At 34.5% G+C, this 25856-nt stretch overlaps 2 protein-coding genes across 10 annotated transcripts; both read right to left on the reverse strand.

The window, feature by feature from the left end:
* Window positions 1-521: 521 nt before the first annotated feature.
* LOC138317855 (uncharacterized) lies at window positions 522-19506 on the reverse strand. 9 transcript variants are annotated; one of them, XM_069259801.1, is made up of 10 exons: window positions 16843-19506; window positions 12254-12375; window positions 11375-11408; window positions 10716-10790; window positions 10418-10477; window positions 9469-9570; window positions 7791-8051; window positions 6746-6837; window positions 5311-5633; window positions 522-4996 (listed from the first exon to the last, which is right to left on the reverse strand). In XM_069259801.1, exons 2-10 carry the CDS (start codon window positions 12284-12286, stop codon window positions 4033-4035), a joined length of 1944 nt encoding a protein of 647 aa, XP_069115902.1. In that variant the 5' UTR covers window positions 12287-12375; window positions 16843-19506; the 3' UTR covers window positions 522-4032. The 9 variants fall into 9 exon arrangements, with proteins under 9 accessions (XP_069115902.1, XP_069115900.1, XP_069115901.1 ...); XM_069259799.1 differs by having other exon boundaries at window positions 12254-14573; XM_069259800.1 differs by having other exon boundaries at window positions 13341-19506.
* A 127-nt stretch (window positions 19507-19633) lies between these two features.
* On the reverse strand, window positions 19634-25670 carry LOC138317858 (GTPase IMAP family member 7-like). The gene is made up of 4 exons (XM_069259808.1): window positions 25537-25670; window positions 23738-23806; window positions 22907-22984; window positions 19634-20743 (listed from the first exon to the last, which is right to left on the reverse strand). Exons 1-4 carry the CDS (start codon window positions 25559-25561, stop codon window positions 19833-19835), a joined length of 1083 nt encoding a protein of 360 aa, XP_069115909.1. The 5' UTR covers window positions 25562-25670; the 3' UTR covers window positions 19634-19832.
* Between the last annotated feature and the right edge of the window lie 186 nt (window positions 25671-25856).

Consider the following 25856-nt stretch of genomic DNA (forward strand, 5'->3'; position numbering starts at 1 on the left):
TTCAAATGAATGACCTTGACCTTCATTTAAGGTCATAGGGTTCAAATAGGCTAAAATCTTTAAATGACTGCTTCTCAAGAACCGAAAGGCCAAGGGCACTGATATTGGGCCTGTAGCATGCTGGGATGAAGGGCTACCATATTTTCACTTTTATGATTAAAAATACTTCCAGTACTGCAACTTTATAAAAAGTGGTAAAATTAAAAAGTTAAACCTCAGACAGGCGGAGCAAAAAATGTGTATAACACTCAAACAGTTTTCACTGTGACAAAAAGAGCGAAAGTTATAGACCACATAACTTTAAGCATGTTTCATGGTCATTACTCATATCTCTTACCATTTAAATGGTTATCATTCAAAACTAAGCATGAAAAGTACACCGTGAATTTTTAACGCTTTAATAGTAAATGTTACCTAATTTTTATATCTTTTTCGTGTTAATTTATATATATAATATATATAATTGATACATCAATAGTTGTGTATTACAAGTCAAGTTTAATCAATGAAACAAAGCCAAATTTAAGAAATATATTTATTAGTAAAAAGTGCATAATGATCATAGAAAAGACTGACATAAAAAATAAGCAAAATATTCAAAGTACATCGTAGAACCCATCTCCGCCTTTCTAAATCGTAGTATTGTTTCTCGGGGGAGACCCCCGGACCACCAAACACCAAGATCTCACGCTTTCGGCGCTCGCACGCCAATTTTCTGTTAGCGACGCTACTGTTTATAGTAGTGTACAAGGATTATGTGTAATGATTTATGAAAAAAATATATAAAGAATATATGGTTATGTGTTGAATTAATCTCCTCCTGTGGGTGGGTGGGGGGGGTTACATAATATTGGGGACCTTTGTTCCTCATTACGTTTCACCTTCCTACGCCTACATATTATCTTACCAAGACATCAAATCCTACGGTATGGAACATTTTAAAAACATTTTAATATATAAAAAAAATTAAAAAAAACACACAAAAAAACCCATTGTTCAAACAAACATAGCCACATAAAAAAGAACATAGGTGTAAAGAAAATAAGTCTTAGTGCTCACATGACATTCATTATAGAAGTTATGTGTCGAGGACATTATAACAAGAAAAAAAAACAGATTAGACGGTAAATATAAACCAAAGTAACTAAAAAACTTGTATATACTAATTAACGATGATAAACAAGTACCGATGGACATATATATCCTCAAGAGACGTTATACTTTCTGTTTTGTGGTGATTTTTTTTATTGAATTTTTTTTTGTGTAATTATTATAACTTACATCATGCTTCATGTAACGGACCAGTATTTTTCCCGAATTTCACAGCAGATTTTAATTTCAATTAATCATACATGTAGGTCCGGGATTTTGGGTCAGTGGTCATTGTATCTGACCGGGGTTCACTAGGTCACCATCTTAGATTTGAACCGAAATGTAACTTTGTTCCTTTTATCGATGTACAACTGTGTACGAACTAAATTTTCTTTGTACATTTTTTTTCTTGTATGTTTTTAAGAAATTGTTTTTGGCTATATACTTGTAAAATCAAAGCAATGGGTTACCCATTGGGAGTTCGATTCATGTACTCTGTGTACGAACGTTTTTAAAATGACAATTATACTATTTAAAATAGGGGTTAAACAAGCCGTTTATATTTACTCAGAGAAGTAATATATGTTGTTTCTAGGTCTAGTTTTGGATGATAAAATTAAACTTTTCACCGTTTTATGCCAATGGAACCTTAAAATTTCATAGAAAAAATAAACAAAAATTCTATGAAATCCTTGAGTATGTAACAGACATAACCACATCAAAATAGAGCATACCTCAGGAAAAAGATAGATCTTGGTGCTCAAATAATATTAAGTATTGAAATAATATGTTGAACATATTATGACAAGATTAAAATTACACATTAAACAGCTAATGTAAACCATTGTAAAATATTAGTAATAAAGTTACACAGTAAACGACGAATTTAATCCAAAATAAAAACCATTGTAAAATATATTACAATGTAGAACTTTATGAACTTTAACATACTATCTTTGTCTCGGTACGATGAATGATGAGAATAAATAAACAAACAAAAATCCTATAAACATATACAAATCGTCAACAAACAAAAATCTTATAAACATATACAAATCGTCAATTTTGGACCCATGTAAATGTTATACATTACAATTTTATACCAATAATGATAGTCTTTCAATTACTTTCTTGCGTGAGTAAACAAGTAACATTGTTTATTATCACATTTTGCAACAGATGGTAAGATAACGTATGATAGTGTAATAATGTAGCTATATGAAATATTGAGGACCTTTGCCCCCCATTACGTTTAATCTTCCTGTGCTACTGTAAAACAGTTTATCATATTCTTCATCGGGTGTACTGAAAAGGCCATATTTACGTTTTCATTCGATGAACTGCTGAAGTGTAATGTAAAACGATGAAGTTTAAATGATCACTCATATATCCATGTGTTAACATACTGTGGTTAGAATAAAGTTACACATAAAACTTAAAAGATAATTCAAAGTAAAGTAAAAAACACTGTAAAATATAGAATGTTACAGCAGAACCTTATATACATAATATCTTAGTCTTGATACGATGAATGAAGAGAAAAAATTAACAAAACATCAAATCCTACGGTATTAAGTATTGAAACAATATGTCGACCAAATTATGACAAGATAAAAGTTACACATTAAACGACAAATATAAACCAAAATTAAAAAAAAAAAACCATTGTAAATATATATTAAAGTAGAACTTTATATACATAATATCTTTGTCTTGACAAGATGAATGATGAGAAAAAGTAAACAAATAAAAATCATCATGATTTTCCAATGGGTAAAAAATAGCATAATATAATGTATTATGATTGCTTACAATTGTCTATTCAAGGTCAAAAAAAAAAAAAAAAAAAAAAATTAAACGACTTGTGGATAATCAAGAGGCATACACACCGGGTATTGAGCTTGTTATAATTTATAGTTGCCATTTGCATGACATTATCAAAAAGGATTCGATGTGTATGCTTTCATTAAGTCGAACCCGGTCAAACAATCGCTCCCAGTGCATACTATAAACACTAGTAAACATAATGGCATGATCATTAGGCGACATAAATACATTTTGAACCTTTTGAACTTACGTAACTGAAATGAACATTTTTTTGCATATTTGGCAAAAAATTACAACCAACACAACATTCTCCGAGTCAACAATATTATCTAAGATTACTAAAGACAAGAAGGATGTATATACACTTTATACATGTATCAACTAAGTTATGTACATACTAAGAAGATATATATAGTCATACAAAATCACAAGTTTAAAGAGCCTTACAAGCTTAATTCTTAGTTAATCAATAAACAATTTTTAAAAAATTTCGCTGTCTAGGACTTGTAAACAGAACACGTATTTCTTATTCCATGTTGTCAAATAGTCCTGCCTCTCTACCTTGCCACAACAAAAGAATTTGGTACTGACAATTTACGTTATTGCTCATTAAAAATAAAATCCACTGAACATATTTTAGTGGGGCAAGTGTGAACAAACGCTTGTAATGTGCCGTATTTTTCATACCTACGAATCAAGATGAGCTTTCAATAGGTTATTCATCGTTAAAAACTTTAGATGCACATGTTTTACTTATACAAGTACAAAGAAGAGTTTAAAATTATTTTGGCACTACTGTTAAAGATCATAATAATTACGTCTGTAGTGAAAAGAAATGAGTACATACGATCAGATAATCAAGCTAAACTGTGGTCTATAATTTCCTTTAACATTGTTACAGTTATTAGCAAGTGATTTCTGCTGGTATGTGTTCATCTAAACATACATAGGGCATAAAAATAAACGATGTTCACCGTTTAATTCATCAAACCTTATGGTTTTCGATAGATTAATGAAGAAAAATGACATGTCAACATTTTTGCCCAGTTACGGCACAGATAACTTTAAGCAAGAAACCAAGGTTTATTTACTTGAAAAAAAGAGACCCCTCTTTTATTCCATATCATTTTTTGTGGGCAAAATGATTTCAATGTCATCTACTCGCAGTTTTTCGAAGCATTTGTCCGCCCGAACTGAAAGAGAGATGTTGAGTGGGATGCCGTCTGCGTCTAACTTTCGTATTTTCTCTTCATCGAAGTTTGAGGACTGAATTGATATAATTTGGACTGTTTCTTTTTCGTAGTCTTCAGGGTCAGGACAAAAAACCACTGACCCGCTGTCTTTCTTGTCAGCAAAAAGATTGCCATCTTTTCCCTGAATAAGGTATCCATTTGTCATATCACAGAGAGGAGTTGTTTCAGAATCGGTATCGCGAAAATAAAAATCTGGAGAATGGATGTAACCCTTGGTTAGTTTTGTCATGGCACCTCTTTTGTAGACAAGGTCGTTTATTTGCATATCTCGCCTCATCGGTACGCAATTGCATAGTTTGCCTTCTTCGTCATAAAAGTTTAAAGAACAGTGTTCCTCTTTTTCCACTTTGATAACAGCAATGTCAGTAGGTAGCTGAAGGCTCGCGATGCATTGGCCAAAACGTTTCGGTTCGTTGTGCGTTTGACTGAAGTAACAAGTAGCGTAATGGCCTTCTTTAAAGTAATGTCCGCTAGTCAGTCCGACGCATACCTCGGTCTTCTCTTCCTGTTTACGATAACATCCTTTCTTCACTGTTCCTTTTTCACACGAAAGGCCAGGCGCAGACTTTGATTTTATCCTTGCACGCGTGACCATTCCAAGAGTACCTGCCATATTGGTAGTCTCATTTATTAACTTGTCCCCCTGTGTTCCGGAGGTTGGTTTGAGAAAGTATTTACAGGCATATACTATCTTTGGTTCATGCTGAAGAGATCTGCAGGCATTCGTCACCTTTTCCACTTGTTCTCTGGTTGTATTTTCGTCGACGAATACCACAAGGCCAGTTGAAAATAAACCAAATGCCAGAACTCCTTGTGTACACAATCTAAATATTAGATAAAAGAAATATACTTGACAAGTTGTACCCTCAGTATTTTGCATCATGGTGATTTTATATAATCAATGATATTTTGATATTTAATTGGCAGATTCAAATGACCCGATAAAACCAGCAGGTCGTTTTAAGTGAATGTGCATGTATACTCATTGGTGTAAGTAGCTATATTTCAGTTTTGTTTCTACATTAAAACTGTATATTTAATTATACATTAATTACATATTTGACAGTTTTACCACAATTGTTTAATATACATTATTCTGTGAGCATGAATGAGAACGAAACATTATCGATATGCTTACTTGATTAATGCCGAAGATACTTCGTCCGGGATTTTTCCTGCATTTGCTGATGCCAATCCATTGTTTGATGACCTATTAAGGAGAGCCAAGGCAGCCTGCTCAATCTGTTGTATCGATTCTTTGCCATACCTCGTTCTTGATCTTGCCAATTCATGTATATGGCGTACCATGTTCTCTGCATAGGAAAATAAGGGTCCGGAAAGAAAATCAGTCAGACATTTTCTTAATCCCTTTTCGGTCATTTCACATTCTATCTCACGGACATCTTTTTTGGGTTGCTGTGGGTGCGGTGGCTTTGCAGAAGCACGAATAATATTTTTTGCCTGAAACAATGATACAAATTGTTTTTACAGGCCCTCTTGGCCTCTTGTTGGAGATAAAAAATAGAAATAATTAGACATATATATACACAACAACAATTAATGTTCAAATGATATAAAAATAATCTTCCCCGATATAACAAAATCCAATGTTTTTCATTAATTGAATGGTGTTACATGAATCAGGACCCTAGTGTCTTTCCTTGGGAGGAGGTCAAAGAACTATATATAGCTCTTCTGGCCCCCAAATTTATCATTGTTTTAAAGCAATCATTATATATATAAAACATTAAGTTGTTATATGTAAATTATTTCTTTGTATATACAACGAAAATATGCCTGACATTAGGCTCTTTTAATATTACAAATATTTAAGCGATCCTCCCCTTAAAGTTGTATTTCTGGTAATTTTCACTGTAACGATACATTGCTTAAACATTTGATATTTGAACATGCACATGTAACTTATTGATTAAGCTCCCCAAAAGAATATGTCGGCCTATAAGAGCGCCGAAATCTAGGGATCATATATTCCTGGTTTTGAAAGCTCACATGTGTTTGTTTACGTTTTCCTTCTGGCTAATATGAGCAAATCGTGCTGGTATATGTCCACAGAGCGAGTATTTGAAACATCTAATTCACACATTGCCGTAATTCAATATTGTGTGTATCAAATATTGTAAATATTGTAATGTGCAAGCATTATTTTCTTTGTAGATCCAGTCTGCTGAGGTCGACCGCATGTTTTGTTTATGAAAAAAATTGTTGACATTTGGTTTAACAACTCTCGTGTTACTTCGAGATTGTCGCGACGATGTTCGGAAGAGTTCGGAATGATTCGGCATCTTTCGAGTTTATTTTTGACGTGTACACGTTAAAAAGATTTTTTACTTCTATAATTAAAAATACTTCCAGTGCTGCAACTTTATAAAAAGTGGTAAAAGTAGAAAGTTTAAACCTCGGAAAGACGGGGGGAAATGTGTATAACACTTCAACAGTTTTCACTATGACAAAAAGAGCGAAAGTGATAGACCATACAACTGTAATATAACACAGAATGTATTAAAATCAGCCTACCTATCTCCACAGTAATATGATTTGTCTATTGGACTAACCTTTACATCTGCTTGGACCCCCGAATGCTGAAAGATCACACAACAACAGCTTCCTTCTACTTCCTTCATTTTCATATCTGGAGTAACATTTTCTGAAAAGGGGAAAGAACATTTGAAGTTAAGGATCTATTCTAGTGAGGAGAAGACTCGTTTCAACATATCAAAGAGTTTTTGTTATTTTTTGTTTTTATGCATAATAACAAATTATATAACTGAGAAAAAGATCAAGGACACTGACCAAAACATTTATGCCGGTTTAAAAAGCAGCAATTTTGTTTTCTTTTGAATTGTATGTGTTTTGGAAAAAAGTTTGTCATTAGAAATTTGTACTGTGAAGCCTTGAATCTCTCAAAAATAGGGAATGGAGGTAAAATATACATCATAGAGCAAACAAAACGAATTTACTGTGTGATTTTATTATCTTTAAGAAAACACAGTTTTTTTCCTTCAGTGATGCGATTAGGATTTATCGCACTACCAATTTTGAAAACATTGCTTTAGTTTATCGTGAGTATGAAATCACAATTTGCGTTAAATATAGCTGTCTGCGATTCACGCAAGCTCAAAATCAAGCTCGTCACCTTTTTATTCCATTTCATATTAGTATAAACTCATATTTAAAAAATGTTTATTAGAAAAGTTTGTCATAGGAACAGTTTGACTTATGTATGATTTACGTTTTTATTTAGACAATGTAGTCATGTTTTTTTATAATGAACAGTTCGATAATTGTTTTTGTTCGCATTGTCACACCAGTGCCCATACCGAAAATTTAAACAGTTTTCTCATCAACATGGGGTAAAAAGCAAAACTAATAAGCCTGGGCTGGAATCACGCCATCTTGTTTTTTTACTGTTGTTTTAGCATTATCTAAAAAAACAGGCATGGCGAATATGAATTATTGCAATAATCATAATTAGCGATTGGCTTTTAAGAGTGAATGCTGCCCAAAATTAATAAAGACACACACAAAAATGAAGAAGAAAAACCCGAAACCATTTCTAAAATCAAACTCGGTAAATAATTTCTGCTTCAGTAAACACACCTGTGATGTCATCATAGTGAGTATGAGGGACATTGTCCTTTCTAACCATGTAACCAAGGTCGTGTATGATGTCGCCGTCAGTTATCACTGTAAACACTAACTGGTCTGTCTGCAGAATCTCAGGAGTAATGTCTTTCCGTCCCTTCCTATTCTCCAATTCATTGTACTTGTCGACGATGTCGTTGGCTAGAGTGCAGTTATATCGTAATAACGGAAAGTAATCCAAACGACATTTAACTTCATAAACTCGAAGGAGGTTTTCTGGAAATAAACATTAATTAAATGCATAATTATTATACATTATGGAAAACTTCAGTAAACCTCGTAGTGCATTGTAGTAATTCTAATTTACCATAATTTGTATGTATTCCGTAGTAGTTCATTGAATACATAGAAATCAATTTTTCCTCGAAAAAACCAAATAGGACGTGTTGCTGGAGAATAATTTGGTAGTCTTATCCATAACGAAAAACCCTCTATATCATTACTTTCAAGTGATCCCCGATTACCGTTATCTGCGACGTTCAGTCATAGACAAATATAAAAAGAATGAGCTGTTGTACGAATAGTTAGGAGATATCTCCGCTGCTTTAAGCATATTGTACATTCAATTATGTTTCTAATTAACAACACCTTATCAATGTCCATGGAGCGGGCTAATTTTTCCATATGTTGTTTCAATATCTTTGAATGTAAGTAATATTTCCATGTAAATGTGTCTTTACTTAAAAACAAATTCTTAGATATTTATTTAATATTTAATCTTAAATTAGATAATTTATTTAAACTAAAATGTATTCAAATCAGATGTATAAAAAATGATAATATCTGGAAGACGTTGATATTACTTCTTTGACCCATATCAATACTGTAAAAGATAGGTACTATATCGGAACAGACTTTAATTGGTGTGTCATTGTTCTCCAATGTTTCGGAGAATCTCCAGTGTTTCAGAGAATCTCCAATGTTTCGTTTCGGAGAACACACCGTACTCAAAACCATTTCTGGCTGATTGAGTGATCAATGTGGCATAACACAAGATAAATACCGTGTTCATAACCTGACTGACCCTGCTATGTACAATGCACATATTGCTGTCACCCAGGATGTTTACGTGTATATGAATAACTAATGAAGTAACATTGACATATCAAATAACGTGGATCATTCGAATTAATGACAGCAGGCATTCGAATTATGTTAATGGTATCCGTAATATGATACGGTTATGTCGTAATACTTCAGTAGTATTGGTTTGGTCACGTAATGATTAACAAAGGATAGTTTTTAATTTTACACCATAGATATTAGCAAAACATTTCAGAATTGATTACCATATACAACTCTGTTTATTTTAATTGTTTCGTTTGACTGTGTCATACTTTCAACCGTGTGTTTGCACACTTATTTATTACATTAACAATAACATGATTTAAAAAAATGTTCTATTTACTATATTCTGAAAGTCCCTTTCTGTTGAATTTATGTTTGCAATTAACCACAAAGTTTGGTACGTAAAGGGAGGGTTTCGAATTTATCAATGCATCATTTTCTGCAACAGTTACTGTAAGTGTTTAATGTATGGTAAATGATGTTTCAATTACGTTCCATTCATCTCTTTCAAAACTGCGGTGTCAAATTGCTTGTTTAGCGTTAACGTTTCATATCAATTACGCACTCTTGGCCTCCACAGGATTGACGATATTCTGAGAACAGCTTGCCTCGTTAGCTACCCCATCCATATATCTTCGTAGCTTGCCTCTGGTGAGCCTGTCATTTCCTAAAACAATATTAGAGACGTTTCATAGCCTTAAAGTGCTGAGTCTAGATCTTCATGCACTCCCATTCCAACATCTAAACGAATCAATGTTTTCCTCGAACACTTATGACTCATGAATTCCGAAATACCCAGGCATCATTGTATAATAATAGGATGAACTAATTATGACGATTGGTTAAAATGGAGATTTAGTTTTACCAAGGATGAAAAATTACTAAATATGTTGAAAACAAAATGATACCATTAAAAGACTCTTTCATAATGTGGATATGAAGGGATATTCTACCAAATGCTTTACATCATTTTATGATGCCGCAGAAGGAAGAATATCCCTATCCTTTATATCCACACAAAAAAGATTACTTTTTCTCATACTTCGACGTTTTATTTCAATTTTACATTTATGATATCCCGCTATTTTGAAATCTGCTGCGAGTGTACATGCAAATCAATTCTCTATATATGAAAATTGGATGATGTTTTAAACGTAAAACCCATTGTATGTCTCCTTCACAATAAAACCAGAAAGTGAAGCTCAAATTTTACCGAGTGATTTTGTTACCTCAGTTACGTCAGGAAATTATATTTCCATTCTACTTCTAGTCTCCGGTTTACTCTATGTAAACCAGATGGGTATATATCGCTATGAACGCCCATCTGGTCAATCATGTGAACTGGAAATCAACATGTGGTCAGTCCATGAAGCTAAGTTGCGGTCGACAATTCCATTTCACATTTTTACAGTATTATTAGTCCTGACGACATTTCTTCATCGCACCATCGTTTATATTTTATTAAAATGATATAAGGTAGGCTTTGTGGTAAATGAACTATTCATAGCACTTACTTAGAAAATACATTGGCGAAAGACAGTTCCATTTCTCCACATCTAAAGGTAATTTGGAATCTGAAATGTAGCAATGACGATTATAATACTAATCATAAGATAGAATGCCATGCTACTTTAATCATGAACTACTGAGTCGTCTTCTGGGCTATTTATCAATTACATTTATAGGCTGTGGGTAAGTTGACGAATACTTATGACGATAAAATAGATGTGGCAAATCGCATGGTTTTGACTCGTACACATAAATTAAGCAGTGTATTTTCGACTTTATACAAATTTTCCATATGATGCTCACCGTGATAAGGGGTCTTTGTCTTCTTTGTGGTTACAACTGCTGTATCATGACCATTACAACCAACTGCTCTATCTCCTACAAGATATAGCTATACTTTTTCCTTAAACAACATATTTCATCAGAAAATCCATTACTGTGCAAACTTCCAAAATTTTGAAAAGAAAACAAAATTAAGATGAATATGTTTTTTCATCAATACTTCTCGTTATATGGCTACATCAACTCAACCAAGTCTTTACTGATTTTAAACCCCCAAAATGCCGTTTCTGACACCGGCGATGAAACCAAGGAGGTAAATGTCACTAATATAAGTGTTTGTCTGTCCTTCTGCCATTGGGGGATAACTGGTGTGATATGTTGAAACTTCATACGGTGGTAGCTTATAAGGTAATTGTATTGTATTTGGGGTAAAAAGATCAAGTACGAAAGGTCACTTTTATTAACTAGAAAACTGTCACGTCAGAAAAGGCCCTGCTCAATGTGCCTTACGATTCGAAAATGACAGTATAGTACAAGAGAACCTAGAGGGAATGACCTATGTCTGACAATGGAAAGAGGGACTTTATATATCAAAATCCAATGGCTGCCTGTTTGCAATCTTGTAGATGGATCGCTCCAAAAATGTCATATGCACAACTAGGGTCATAGGGAAAACCTACCTATGAACTTTGAGACGGGTCCCTTCAGTACTTTCTGAGAAATAGAGGTAAAAGAATTCAACAACCAAAATCCAAGATGTCTGACTGTCAGCCATCATGTTGACTGATTGGTTCCAAAATGCAATATGCACAACAAAAGCACTAGGGAAAGCTTACATATGAAATTTGAGACAGATCCCTTAGTTACTTTATGAAAAATAGCGGTAACAATTTTCTGCTATAAATAAATCCAAACTGGCTACCTGTCGGCCATTTTGTTGACTGATCAGATACAAAATGCAATATGCATAACTAGGGTCGGTCGTAAGGGAGCCTGCATATGAAATTTGAGACAGATACTTTCAGTACTTTATGAGAAATAGCAGTAAAAACTTCAACTATCAATTATCTCTATTTAAACATGTAAGTAATGAAAATGTGAAAAAAAAAAATCCGGGAAACATCGCTCGACAACTCTAAAACACCATACATGTTTGTTTTAAAACAAGAAAAATATTTGCTGAATGGGATATTTTTGACAGATATGTGACTTAAACTATCTAAAGTGTGTTTGAACTTTCCTTCAATGAATTCAAACATTTTATCATGTCCAAACATTTAAAAATCAAACCATACTAAGGAGGTGTTTCTTTTTAGGTTATAAAACCTGCTGAAACACACGGCTGGACCGGACATGCTTCAAAGTTCTCTATTTATAAATATATGCACTGCTGATAAGTAAACACATCATGAAGTTAAAACTTAAGGCATCTATTGTAAAATGGAAAGAGAAAAATACATGTTAGAATATTTTACAATTATCTTCAAAACGTGTCCTAATTTGGGTAGTGTCACGGTACGTTGAAACAAATATATGAAGAGCTCGATAATATTACTTACGTTTCCTAGAGACGGTGTTTTGTCTACCTCCATTTGGATTAGCCATGAGTTTAGGTTAATCCGTTATTTGTAGCATGAACGTCTACTGGACTAAATCATCAATGAATCGTCAATTAAAATTTCTGAAATGCATAAGGATTATAAAAAATACAAAACAGTGTATAGAATCATTTTTACTTTTTGCGTTGCCTAAGTTTTCGATGAAGGCGATTTCGGTATTTTCACAATGCGTACAAAACAAAGAATGTTTAATGCGACTCCCAAAAGTCTTCTGTAATTCGCATCCATGTTCAAGTAAAATTGGAAACGTCTTATATACTGTATATTCATTGATGCGAATTACAGCTGAATTTCGGGAGTACAAAGAGAGCATACAGGTTAGGTTGTAAATAAAATGTATCTATCCCGAACGATTGACCCTTTCCCCGACCTAATGAGATCAACATGAAATGAATTGAAGCAGTCTTATCTAGAGTAACCCTTGACAGATTATTTCAGACTTGTTTAGATCAAAATAAACTTGACAAACTAGTGTGAAAGTGTTAATCCTTTAGATGAAAATAATATTAATACTTAATTTTGTAATTTTAATGTATAACAGCGACATTTTAAGATTGAATCCCAGTCATTATGAAGACTTTCAATTATCAGCTTGTCACACGAGTAATAATAATGATGTGTGGGTGTATTCACGCGTATCAAATATACTGCAAACAGTTGACAATATTTATTGAACAAAATAAACGGAGTCAGTAAACCCTGAAATAATAAACAACACCTGAGAATATATAGGGACACATAAATGTATCGACTACTATATCTTATATATTCATACTCTAAGGTTCAAAATATATACATGTATCTATTTAGTATATATTTATAGTAAATTCTATTTTAATTTCATGGTTACATGTAGTCACAAAGTACATTTATTTTACAATCACTTTACCATATACATATACCAAATCTAATTAACCACGTGCTGGTCATTTGTTAAATTGTTCCACATACATATACACGTTCTAAAAGTCACGGGCATGTTATCTATGAAGTTATAATTATAGAAAACTGAAGTAAACATACTCACGAATCAAGATGAGCTTTGGCTATGATATTCGTCACCAAAAAGTCCGTAATGGCCTCAAGTCATACACAGATGAGACCACTTGTTGCAGATACGTTATTTCATTTAGGTTGCTAACAAATTTCTATTTGCAGTATGTTTCGAAATATCAGGTATGTTATGGGATATGGGCTCTAAGCCTAATAACAATGCATAACATCCATGATTTAAAATGTCTGTTTCCCATCTTTTGACTTCTATTGTACATATACCCAGCCCAGTTTTAGAATACAAATACATGTATTGATCATACACTGATAGCTTCGTGGCTTCCACTAAATCAATATAAGTATTAAATAATATATCCCGAACTTCCAGGTATACTCAAATACAAAAGGTAAACTAAAACTAATAATATCGGTTTTATCCACCTATTTAATCATCACTCAGGTAACACATGGTGTGTGCTCTGTTTCATAATTGGGATATAGTTTACATTTGTTTGGTATGGTATAATAAAGCTACGTCATATTGACAGCTGGTGTCATTTGAAGAAGGCCTTCTGTGTTTGCGATGTAAAGCATGTAGTGACTTTATCCGTATATTATTTTTTTTATAAACTGTAGCAATTGAAATAGTATGTCTTGAACGCAATTAGTGATTGCCAGAAATTGACCAAACGATAAAGCTTGCTCTTGAAATGATAGTCTTTTCAGTTCTTTACTACCATTTAATATTATAAGTTTTATAAAATGGGATAATCATTGCAATGATTTTCAAAAAGTAGAGAGACATCGTTAATCCTTCATTTCATATTGTCAGATGGAGGGGCTATGGAGTATGCTGAATAACGTCTGGACACGTCTAAAATGCTTGATTACCATGGTAACAATATGGGAAAATCTGATTTGGTTGAAAGATATGTTTAAATAAAAGTGAAAATTAGTACATACAAGCTATAGGGTGTGCTTAATAAGTTTAGAAATACTTTGTTGCCTTGGTAATAAAATAAGGATCACTGATTGGTCAAAATTAAGATTGTATCTGGCGTAAAAACGATACCGTATTCTCATAGGGATCGCGGTGGCAGAGTGGTTAAGATGCCTCGACTTATTACCACAGGCCTTCCACCTCTGGGTCGCGAGTTCGAATCCCATGTGGGGCAGTTGCCAGGTACTGACCGCTGGCGGTAGTTTTCCTCCAGGTACTCCGGCTTTCCTCCACCGACAAACCTGGCACGTCCTTACATGACCATGGCTGTTAATAGACGTTAAACTAAGAAAACCCAAAACCGTATTCTCACAGTTAGTTCACTCTGAGGTTTGGCGTTATATTCCCATAATGTAATATAATATGTGATGATCACAACTTTATTGAATATACGTGTATTTATATTCAATTTTGAAAAAAAGGCGTCAAAGTATTTACGGAAAGTGTATATTTTTAGAGTTTTTTTAAAACTATTTGAAATATAATGTACTGAGTAGAATTACTAAACGCGTTGCTTGTGTATTCGATCCTGAAATGCTTGAATGAAGGTTCAATGCAATCATTACAGGGACGAATATTACACCAAACCTACAGGTCAGCACAGGGCGGCACGTATCTGAATTCAAATAATATTGATGGTTATTTCCGAGATGCCTATGATATGATGTTTATTTATGGACATTTTGTTTATATTTTTGTAGAGACTAAAGTACATAGACTTTGACCTTTTAGCTAGATCCGCTATATATTTTGTTAATATTGTCAAGGGTTGTACAAGTATACTACTTAAGTAAAAACGAAGATGTATTCTAATGTCTCTCTCTTCTAATGACATTCGGGATGGTTCACACTCAAAGATATTTCATATTCTATCTTTCTTAACACAGAATTGGGACTGCATGCATCAGAATAGTGTGTTTCGCAAAAAAGGGGTAACCTCCATCCGCGGATACCAGAGGCATATCAAAAACGACATTAGGTTTATTTATGACGCAACTGCATTTCTTAAGAAAGTAAAGTTTTTTTATCAGGTCTAACATCCTTTAACAGCCAGAGTCATTAAAGACAGTCTCGCAGGTTTGCATGGTGTTGTGATATGTAAATGTCTGTTTTAGAAGGGTGTGGTATGTTGTGTCTCCTCGCAATAAAGGATATCTTGGCATTATTATATAGTGCTATATTGCTGAAGCATGCGGCCAAAGACATGAAACAACTACACACCCATATGGTCATATTACACTGACGCCCAACGCCCTTAATGCTGAGCGCTAAACAGGTGCTGAAACCACTATTTGTATAGACTATGGTGTGTCTCGGCCAGGGGACAGAACCTAGAGGGCAAACCTTGATTATTGGAAATATTGACCTTGGAAATATTTATTCATTTAAAACGGTTTTAGGAAGTCAAAATGAAAAAAGAGATTGGTTTTCTTAGAATGTATAATCTTAAATACATCATTTATGTACTCGGATAAGCCTGAAGTTCTTGAAGAATCAAGTTCCCAAAATTGACGAATTGGACTTATTGCATCGCTTATTATAAAACACAACCAAAATTTCAATATTCTGAGGCTCCAGTTTATACAGCTATAAACACTATACATTAAGAAGAAGCTTAATACTGTGCATGTACTCTATATCGGATCACTTGTTAAAACATCGATTTCTATCATGAAAGACAACCATTTTTGAAAAGGGATTTTTTAAGCTAAATCGTGTCTGGTATCTGTTATTCCTGATAATCTTCAGGTTCTATTTATTACATTTTCTTTTGACACCATAAGACTTTGACTGAAATTTGCTCAAGTTAACAGACGATCATCGGGAAACAATAGCTATCTGATTAAAATATATATCCTTATTTCTTTCTTATTTCATAGAGGATCTGGCATCATCCCATTAGGGGTCACGTTCTAGTGACATTTTGATTTGACCAATGAAATTTATATTCCCAGATTTATTGACGGGGACGCAATTGCTCACAAGAGTTCATTGTAGTTCGTCCATAGAACACAATACAGCTATATGTACATACATGCTGTGACGAAATGTTTCATGTGATGTAGCTAGGTGGTTAAAAATGAATTGACGAGAAGGGTTCATTAAGGTAACCAGAATGTGACCCCGTAGGCGATGCTGTTCTTTGATACAAAGTGAGAACACATTTTACTTTGATTGCGGCATGTAGTAAACCTTTATTGAGTGATCACATCAATGCCATTGTTACGGCGCTTATAAAAAGGATGACATTTTTTATTTAGCTTCTTACATGTTTTTTTAATAAGATTAGATTAACAATAAACAAACTTAAGAGCATCGATCTCTTGCTAACAGATAAAATTACATTGTTCGATTCCTTGTATCGATAATTTCACAAATCAATCATGTAATCTGTTACTTAAAACAACGACAGTTTCTTCCAGTGATTAACTCTAAGTAAAACTAACCGTCCCGTACAGGAGATACAATAACGATCAGTGCCTTGAGATGTTTTGTAACAAAATTTGATAAAATTGAAAATAATGATAATACTTACAACAATATGTATACATTTGTTGACAATTCCTGGACGAATGATGTTCATAACACTAATTCCAGATTCCAGACTCATATGACATATGTATTTCCTCGTGCCATGCTATGTAATCTATTACGTAAATCATATGACAGCGATTAGATAGGGTTAAGTACTACTTTAAGTACAAGTAAATGATACATGTTGATACAGATGTATTACAGGGCCGGTACGGAGAAATGTTATTGAAGTATTGAATGTATCATCATGGCTGATGTCATGTTGCACTTATTTCACTTAAAACTTTAAGCATACATGATCTCATTCCTTGTATGGCATTATATAAATACTACCTGTATTAGAGGGTGACAGTGCCTAGTGTCACCCCGAGGAGGTAGTATTTATTTTATTATACCAAAAGTCTAGAAACAAAACTAGTTTTCAAGTATTTGCAATATATTGAAACATTTGAAACTAATTTTAGCAAAAGTCGAACAGTCACGTCGGCAGTAGAATAGCAACTCGGCTTCTAGGCCACTCAGTAGTGCTAACTATCATTCCATTATAAAAAAGAATTCTCACATTAAGATTTTTGTGAAAATTCTTGTTGTCTTTACTCCTGCGTTTGTTAAAATCTTAACGTTTTTGTAAATCTCAATGAGTTTTGGTTTCGTCCCGTCGTCTGTTTACAACATTAGCAACGTCACGAAGACGCTTGAAATCGCATGTCTTCCGTTCCCCTAATCACCGACCACATGCCGACGGGTTCATTAAAACCAACATATAGCACTTGGACGGTAAGCGAAAAGGCGTAAACGGAAAGCTCCGTCCTTAATTTGAAAAAGAAATACTGATAAACAGACTAATTTGGCAGAACTATCACTAAATAGCTCCAGATAAATTTTGAAGCGTCGCTTCAAAAAACAAAGATGGCGTCGAAAAAAAGAAGCGAGTGCGCATCTTTTTCGGGCGGTTAGTATTTTGCACTGTCAAAAATACACTATCACCCGTTGCTAGGGGGTTGCTACGAACGTGTCTATTGTTTCCTATTGTTCTAATGTTACCTGCCGTGTGACAGTGTAAAATACCGAATATCTCTCGACCAATCAGAATGCAGGATTCTCACATGAGGTATAATAATTATTTACTAGTGTAAATGGTGATGTGAACGCAATAGTACATACATGTACACACAGTCACGGTAGCGCATTGATAACGATTTCCTTACGCTAATAGTGATGTGAACGCAATAGGACATACACACATTCATTGAAGCGTATTAACACATTATGTAGAATATGTCAATAATAACGTTTATACCACAGTTATTACAATAAATTGTCTATACTTTTACATGATCTTCGTTGAATTTAAAATATCATCGGTAGCTAAATATTTTAACTTAACCTAAAAACCGAATATCTAGATTTGGTTGTTAAACGTAATTGATGGCCATATCCTCAGCAGCATGATCGAAAGAAAACCTGAAGCGAAATGAATCGCTGAAAAAGATTTAGAATTATGAAAAAAGCGGGTACTGAATTCGTCTCTACGGACAACGCGACAATCTGGCACTACACAGTTGGTCGAACAAAATGCAATGTCTTTTCCAAACGGTGGTAGACAGAGTTGGCCTCCTATAAAGATAACTGTGACTTGGTCAAAAACTAAAGGAGAGCATAGGAAATTTAAGGAAATATCTAACTCACTTCACACTCGATATTTAAGACATTTTCAACATAAGTTACAGTGACAATGAAAGAAATAAACGGTTAGTACTCAAGTAGGGGCACAGGTGCAATGTATATAAAGTTTTCAAAAGACCGGAAAGAAAGGGATACGGTACAAAAGGGAGGAAGGGAGGAAAATAACTTGACTTAGCTGAAAATAATGTACACTGTCATATCTGGAAAAGTTGTCGGGAAATACAGGTGTGTTTATCTACTTAATAATAATAAAATTATCGGACTAGGTAGAAATCGAATAAAAAAACAAATCACGGAAGGTCAATAGATTAAGCTAAGATGAAAATAGTCCAAAAAGTCAGGCGATATATGAAGGATGTGCTTAGTTTTTTAGTGTGATAACAGCAGAAGTAACAGATTTTCAGACAAAGCCAAACGCACAAAGATTTATGTAGATAATTTCATCTCTAAAACCTACATTGTAAATTTCTCAATAAAAAAACCGGCAAATAAGTTTTCATTGGTGTCGTTTTGCAAAAGTAGCTGCCTCAAAAGGATGATTGGTATAGCTTATATGTCCACTAATGTTTTAAATACACAATAAGATTTATGTGTCAAGAGATCAAATGGAGACTTTTGGTGGGTTAGACTTGACGTCCTGGGACTATTTAAGGCCGGTCATTTCTAAATGGAATGTGTTGCGTGTGTAAATGTCTATGTTTTGGGAGGCTGTGATTATACATTCCTGTTTGTCTCTATAATAGTGGATCTCCTGCACTTTTTATAGTGCTAGATTCCATCCTATCAAAATAATACTGACAGCGGACAAGCCAGTCGTCCCACTGCTTTTGAGCGTTAAGCAACAGAGGTGGAAACTAGCACTCTTTCTGGCCATGGTGCATCTTGATGATGGAAACCATCAACACAGCGGGAACGTTTTACTCACTATCATGGTGTGGACACTTCCAGATGTCGGCCACATCACTGCGAAAGATGTAGGTGTCGGATACAAAGTGAAGTTTCTCCATACCCATAATATCGAGTCCACCTCATGACCAAAATATCAATAAGTAATTTCATGCCAATGCGACATTATTTTTTTATAAATAACTAATAATAACAATGAGTTTATTATGGAATTAGTGTTTATCTACAGACAATCATATACTTAAACATATACCAATTAGTATGTGATACTTGTGGTATACGTGTGTGTGCATATAGCACTTGGCACATTGTCACTGCCAAGTGATCAAAATGTGAAACTATTTCGAATCTCAAGCGACCACATACTATTTCACATTTTGTGTGCGTCCCTCATTTGAATTACTGTCTCAAAAACAGTGATATGAGTCTTCCCCAGAAAGCGCTCAGTTTTTCTATCAACCTGTCAAGTAGACTTCCGTCATTGTTTACCTCGTCGCGAGCCTCATCATCGATTCCATCTTGTTGTGTTTCTTCCATAACGATAATCGCGTGTGGTTCCTGCCTGGTATCTCCCTGATTAGCAGCAGCATCTTCAGTAGAACCCTCGTCAATATTTGCTAGCCTTTGAGGTCGTCTTTGTGATCTAGACATTGTATGAGCAGTCATCTCATCGGCGACCGTTTTGAAGTCTTCATTTGAATAATACTTATGATGATTGCAGTCCATGATGTATTCAATTCTACTGATCAAGTTGTCAATTTGCTGTTCTTTTTCTTTTTTCTGTGTTGAATGATTATCAAGAAATAAATAATTACCATTACAATCTTCAACAAACTCGCGAATCCCTTTTGGAAGCCTGTCATAAAACTTTTTCTCCGTTAAAAATGATCTTTTCATTTCGTCTGCCTTTGTGAAGACTACCATGGTAAATTTTGTCATCGATTCTCCGAACGTTTGCTTAATGATATCAATGGTCCTGCATTCTTCAGGGGTCATCCGGATATTTGTCGGTATTGTGAGGAGAAACACGTGTGGACCTGGGGCTACAAGACTTATACATTTTACCATTTCTCTGTGTGTTTCCTTGATGCCTACATGACTGTCGAAGAGTCCTGGTGTATCGACAACCAGGATGTTCCGATCCTGAACTTTTGATTGCTTGAAGTTGCATTTCCTGGTTCCGGAGGTTCCTCCTGATACGACATCAAAGACTGAACATCCTAATATAGTGTTACCTGTTGAACTTTTTCCAGATCCTGTTTTCCCTAAAAGTATTATACGCACATCGACAGGAAATCTGCGGACACCACCTGAAAATGAACATAAAATCAATTAGGATTGTTTGATTAAATTTCATTCTACAAACAGTCAGGGCCATTTAAGGACGGCCTCCCATGTATGCGGTGTTTGAAGTGCGTGGGTGCGGATTTTTTGGGTATATTCGAGTAAATCATGAGATGATTGAGAGATACAGGGATAAAACTGCATGAAATTTTACTCTTACGACTGAAATAAGGAAATCCGCCATTGCTAACCAAGGGTTATATTCTGCCTTGAGGAGTTGACGGATTGTAATCATTGGCTAGCGAAGATGGGAATACCTTTTTTCAATAATGATAGCAATTCGTCTTTCAAAGAAAGGTACGGTTTAGGTAATGAGCCGAGGTACCGTGGAACATGTAATATACCTATACAAGATCATAAAACACTGTTAGTGTAAATCAATTTGTTCTTTTTGTGTTATATTTTATGGAATGTACAGGATGCACCCATAACTTGTCTATAAGTGACCTGTAGCTGGTTTATTTTAAGATTTTGGACTGCTGCCCGGTTTATATGTAATCCTTTTTGGACAGTCACTTATAAACCTTTTAGGTAAATCATGGGCACAGCTCGAAGTGTCAAGGCATAAGCAATTCCAGAAGAGTTTCAAAACACTTTTATAAGAAATACATGTTTGTGTCTTGAACAACATACATATATCATTCATAGACAATATTGATAGTATTCAGAATCTCAAGCTGAATGCATTAATTCCATCTTTGAAAATAAACGTTTTTTTAAATGCACCCTGCACTATTTTTCGATATTCATTTAGGGCTGAATGAACATTGTCACTTCTTCTGCAGCAAAGCATGCACATGAGCGTTTTCCATGCTGCACGTACATATATACAACATTGAGTGATCTTTGGCCATTTGGATTTCAACATTGGTTCCACATTCACTCTTACATTATGTAAGCTCCTAGCAGCTACGTCTGTTTGAAGAGTTGGAGTATATTCCTGTAAATCCAATGGTCATAATTTTCGTATTCATAAACTCTTCGTTGGGGTTAATCAACTCTCACATGTTGCTTAGTTTACCAACACACAAATAAATATCCTGTATCAAATTTCTTGTAATATCTCAATATTTTAGCACTCTTTTTTTTTCTTCAATTTTTAAGGTATCCAAAACTCTAGATCTCCTTCATTGCCAACCACCCAATTATATCGTGTTTTAACATCCAGATTGTTTTAAATACTTCATTTTGGCGAATTTCTTTCTGGTAAAGCAAAGCTGATGCTTGTTTTACCCTATCCATTTCTCGAGCTTTTTTTCATTTTGTTTTGTCAAATATACAAGAAAACACTAAATCACACTTGTACATCTTTTTCAGTTTCTATATACAATGTATCACTAATCATGTAATCACTAGTAAAGACATTGTCCTGGTAGAGCAAGGCTATGTCCATCCTCGGAAGACATTTTAGAAATGAATAATATTCGTTATAGAAGGGTACCTATGGGTATTTTAGGTTCACCAGGTGTATATGTGATTAATGCATTGGTATGGTTGACTGCACTCATAAACACGTGAGTGAAAATGCGCATGTTTTACCTGTTACTGGTATGACTTTTGATGAATTGAATGATATGGATGAATGCACATTGTATTTATTTTCAGCATATGTTAACCACCTGGTTTATAAGTGATGAATGCTTTGTATTGAAGGGTTTTATTCGCACAAATGGAAATGTGTTTTAAAATAGAGATAAGCCTCAAACTGTACTATATGTGTCTCGGCTTTAACGGGCCTCGTTGCTGTACCCTCTCCTCAACTTAAAAAAATCATGCGAGTTTTATGGAAAGACATTTATATTATACGTTTTATCACATAAATGCAACAACTTACATTTCAAAGAAACTCAACATCAAAATGTGTTGCAAAACATCAGTGGAGGCAGCCATTTGTCACGACGTCTAGATATTGTGACGCAATGTCATTTTTTACTGGCGTCGAATCATAACGTCATAACTCTAGCCAAATAAAATCGTTCAAGGTTATGTTACACCAGTGACATAATGCAAAAACAATCACACGGGCGATATCAATAGATATGAGGCGGAATCACGTGATAGATATATATTATATGCATCATATCCAACAATAAATCATTCACGGACGGAGTGCTTAATTCAATACTTACTCTTAGTTAATGAATTTGGAGGTAGTGACTTCGATCCAACTGTCTTTACATCTAGAGTCTCGATCCTATGGTCAATCACTGCAATTAAATTTAAATTTGATTAGGCCTATAAAATTACAATTTATTAATTGTCACTTGCTAAATAAATATGGAAGATCCGTAAATTTCTATTTGAGGGAAAGCAGGAAGGGCTGTTTAGTGTAGATAAACCGTCATGTTGGCGTCACAAAATGCTTTGTTTAATAAGGTATTGTCACAAGCCATTAAGAACCATCATATGTTTTGATTTATTAGATTTACGTCCCATTGACAGTTATGGCCATTTAAGGACGGCCTTCAGTGTATATGGTGTCTTGGCTATGAGAAATGCGTGTTTTGGTTTTTGGGAGACTGCAGTATATTGGTGTTGTTTCTTCTTATATAGTGGAAATATCGGACAACACCACGTAACACATCTCAACCGGTTTATACATTATGCCACTCCCTGTATGCTGGGCGTTAAGCAGAAGCAGGGGCATAAACTACTAATTTTATTCACTATGCTGCGTCTCGGTCAGGGGACAGAACCCAGAGGCTACATCACAGAGGGCGAGCGCTGAACCGAAGGCCAAAAGTAAGGTGATGTCCAGGGAGACATTAGGGGGAAAAAAGTCAGTTAAGAAGACGAGAAGTGATAATATCTTAAATTTAGCCGACTTTTACAATCATACAATAAGGGCAGCAGGTTCAAGAGAATACATGCTTGTTGTACCGTTTGACGTACTCTCTGTGTTCATGGACTGTTTATTGGGCGTTAATTCAATTTTTTAAAAGTAAATATTATATACTTACGGTTAACTCGTGGCGGTATGGTAGTTGATCCAACTTTACCTAACGTCCCCTTATTCTGTCCAGTCGATTCTGTCATCAATCGGAAAATAAGTTTTTGTAAAATTTTATCTATCTTTATTAAGCATATATTTCGTTAAACATTGTCCAAGTAATATACTTAATATCTTTTTTTGAATCAACCTACCAAACAAAGAACAAAACACAATTAAAGAAATAAATTGTGTTGGTTGATTTATTATATTAATGTGCCAGGGTCATGATAGGACGGCATCCAATGTGTGAAATGCGTTACGTTGTGTGAATGTCTGTATGTTGTGGGAGACTGCGGTATAATCGTGTTGTGATTGACTTTGTTATAATTATGTATCACTGAAGTATGCCGCCGAAGACACCGAACAAGCACTTCACGCGGTCACCTTATACTGACAACCGGCAAACCAGCAGGTACATAAAAAGACATACAAACACTATATATATTGGCCCATCAGGCTCTTGAAATCAGTTTGTTATTTTATCAATTTGAAAAGTATTTAAATTCCATAATATCTTTGAATTCAGACGGTTTTTGAAATGTTAGCCAATCTGGTAAATTCGATCCCCTCCACAGAGAAATACATGTATCTGAGACCCATTAAATTCGCAATTTTAGTAGAGAGACTAAAGATCCTTCAATCTATGAATAGTATTTAATTCCATCAAATCACTTGGTTCAGATGAAGAGTTTAATCATTTTGACCCCTTTTGACCCTATCTCTCTGACCTCTGGGGTCAGCCAGGACCAATTAAGATATAATGATAAAATGATATTTCAGACTAATAATTCAAATCAAATTTTAACCCATTTTCTATGACAATTATGCAAATTATGCTTGTAAATGTGTTTCCCTAATAAAAACTATAGCAAATATGACCCCCTTGAGCTTCCCAGGGGAAATGTGAGACCCCAGGACCATGAAATTCCCAATTTTTCTCAAAGGCCTTCTGACCTTTCACTTAATGAATAGTATTTGATTCCATCAAATTTGTTAATTCAGAATAAAATTTTAGGCATTTTCACCCCTTTTGGACCCGTCCCTCTGGCTTCTGAGGGTCAGTCAGAAGCAATAATGACATGGTGTTAAATTGCTATCTCAGAGTAATAATTCAACCCAAGTTTGACTCATTTCCTGTGAAAATTGAGGAATTAAGTGCTCATAAGTGGGTTTTTTTAATAAACTATTAGTTAATGTGACCCCCTCCCCTAGGGAAGAGACCCCATAGCCAGCCTTGAAATTCACAATTTTTGTAGAGGGTTTTAAAAACTTTTAATTTATGAAGAGTATTTGATTCTACAACATCTGCAAGTGGAGGAGATTTTTGTCAATTTACCCCTGATTGCTCCTCTCAAAGCCCCAAGGGTGTCACATAATTCACATTTTTGATTGGTTTTCATGCCTTAGAAAGTTTGTGCAGAATTTCATCAGACACACAACGGATGACGGACAACGACGGACAGAAGGAGATTAGAATAGGTCTCGTGTGACATAATACCGGGTCAGAGTGATCACATGATAAAAACGATCACATGTGTGACCTAATACCTGGTCAGAGTAATCACATGATAAAAACGATCGCATGATCAGAAGGAAGTACAACATGTATATAACAAACTCCTAAATGATGATGCGAAACATTAGTTAGAGGCCGTTCTTTTGGTTGTTTGGTGGAAAGTTAAAGATGTGCCACCGATATTAGATTATATTATTATAAATGATGATATTAGTATTATTATCATTATAAATACGTTATTATTTACTTACTTCCATCCCTGTTGTGACTCGCCATTGCCTGTAATGTACAGAACACTTCATAAACTTATAAGCATAACACAAATCATAAGCATAAGCAGAATGAGTCATGAGTCTATTACTGTCACAATACCAACATAACGCAATCCCCCAAAGTACGCAAATACGCAACCCACCGTACACACCTGAGGCCGTCCTTATATTATAATATATATTATAATGACTGATTATAGGACTACAATCTAAACAATCCACTAGTCAACCATTGTACAATTGCGTATGCTTATGGTAACAAAACGTGATGATTAGAGTATAACGTACATGTAATCCGG

This window comes from Argopecten irradians, chromosome 3 (assembly GCF_041381155.1).
Source record: "Argopecten irradians isolate NY chromosome 3, Ai_NY, whole genome shotgun sequence".
Taxonomy (NCBI): Eukaryota; Metazoa; Mollusca; class Bivalvia; order Pectinida; family Pectinidae; genus Argopecten; species Argopecten irradians.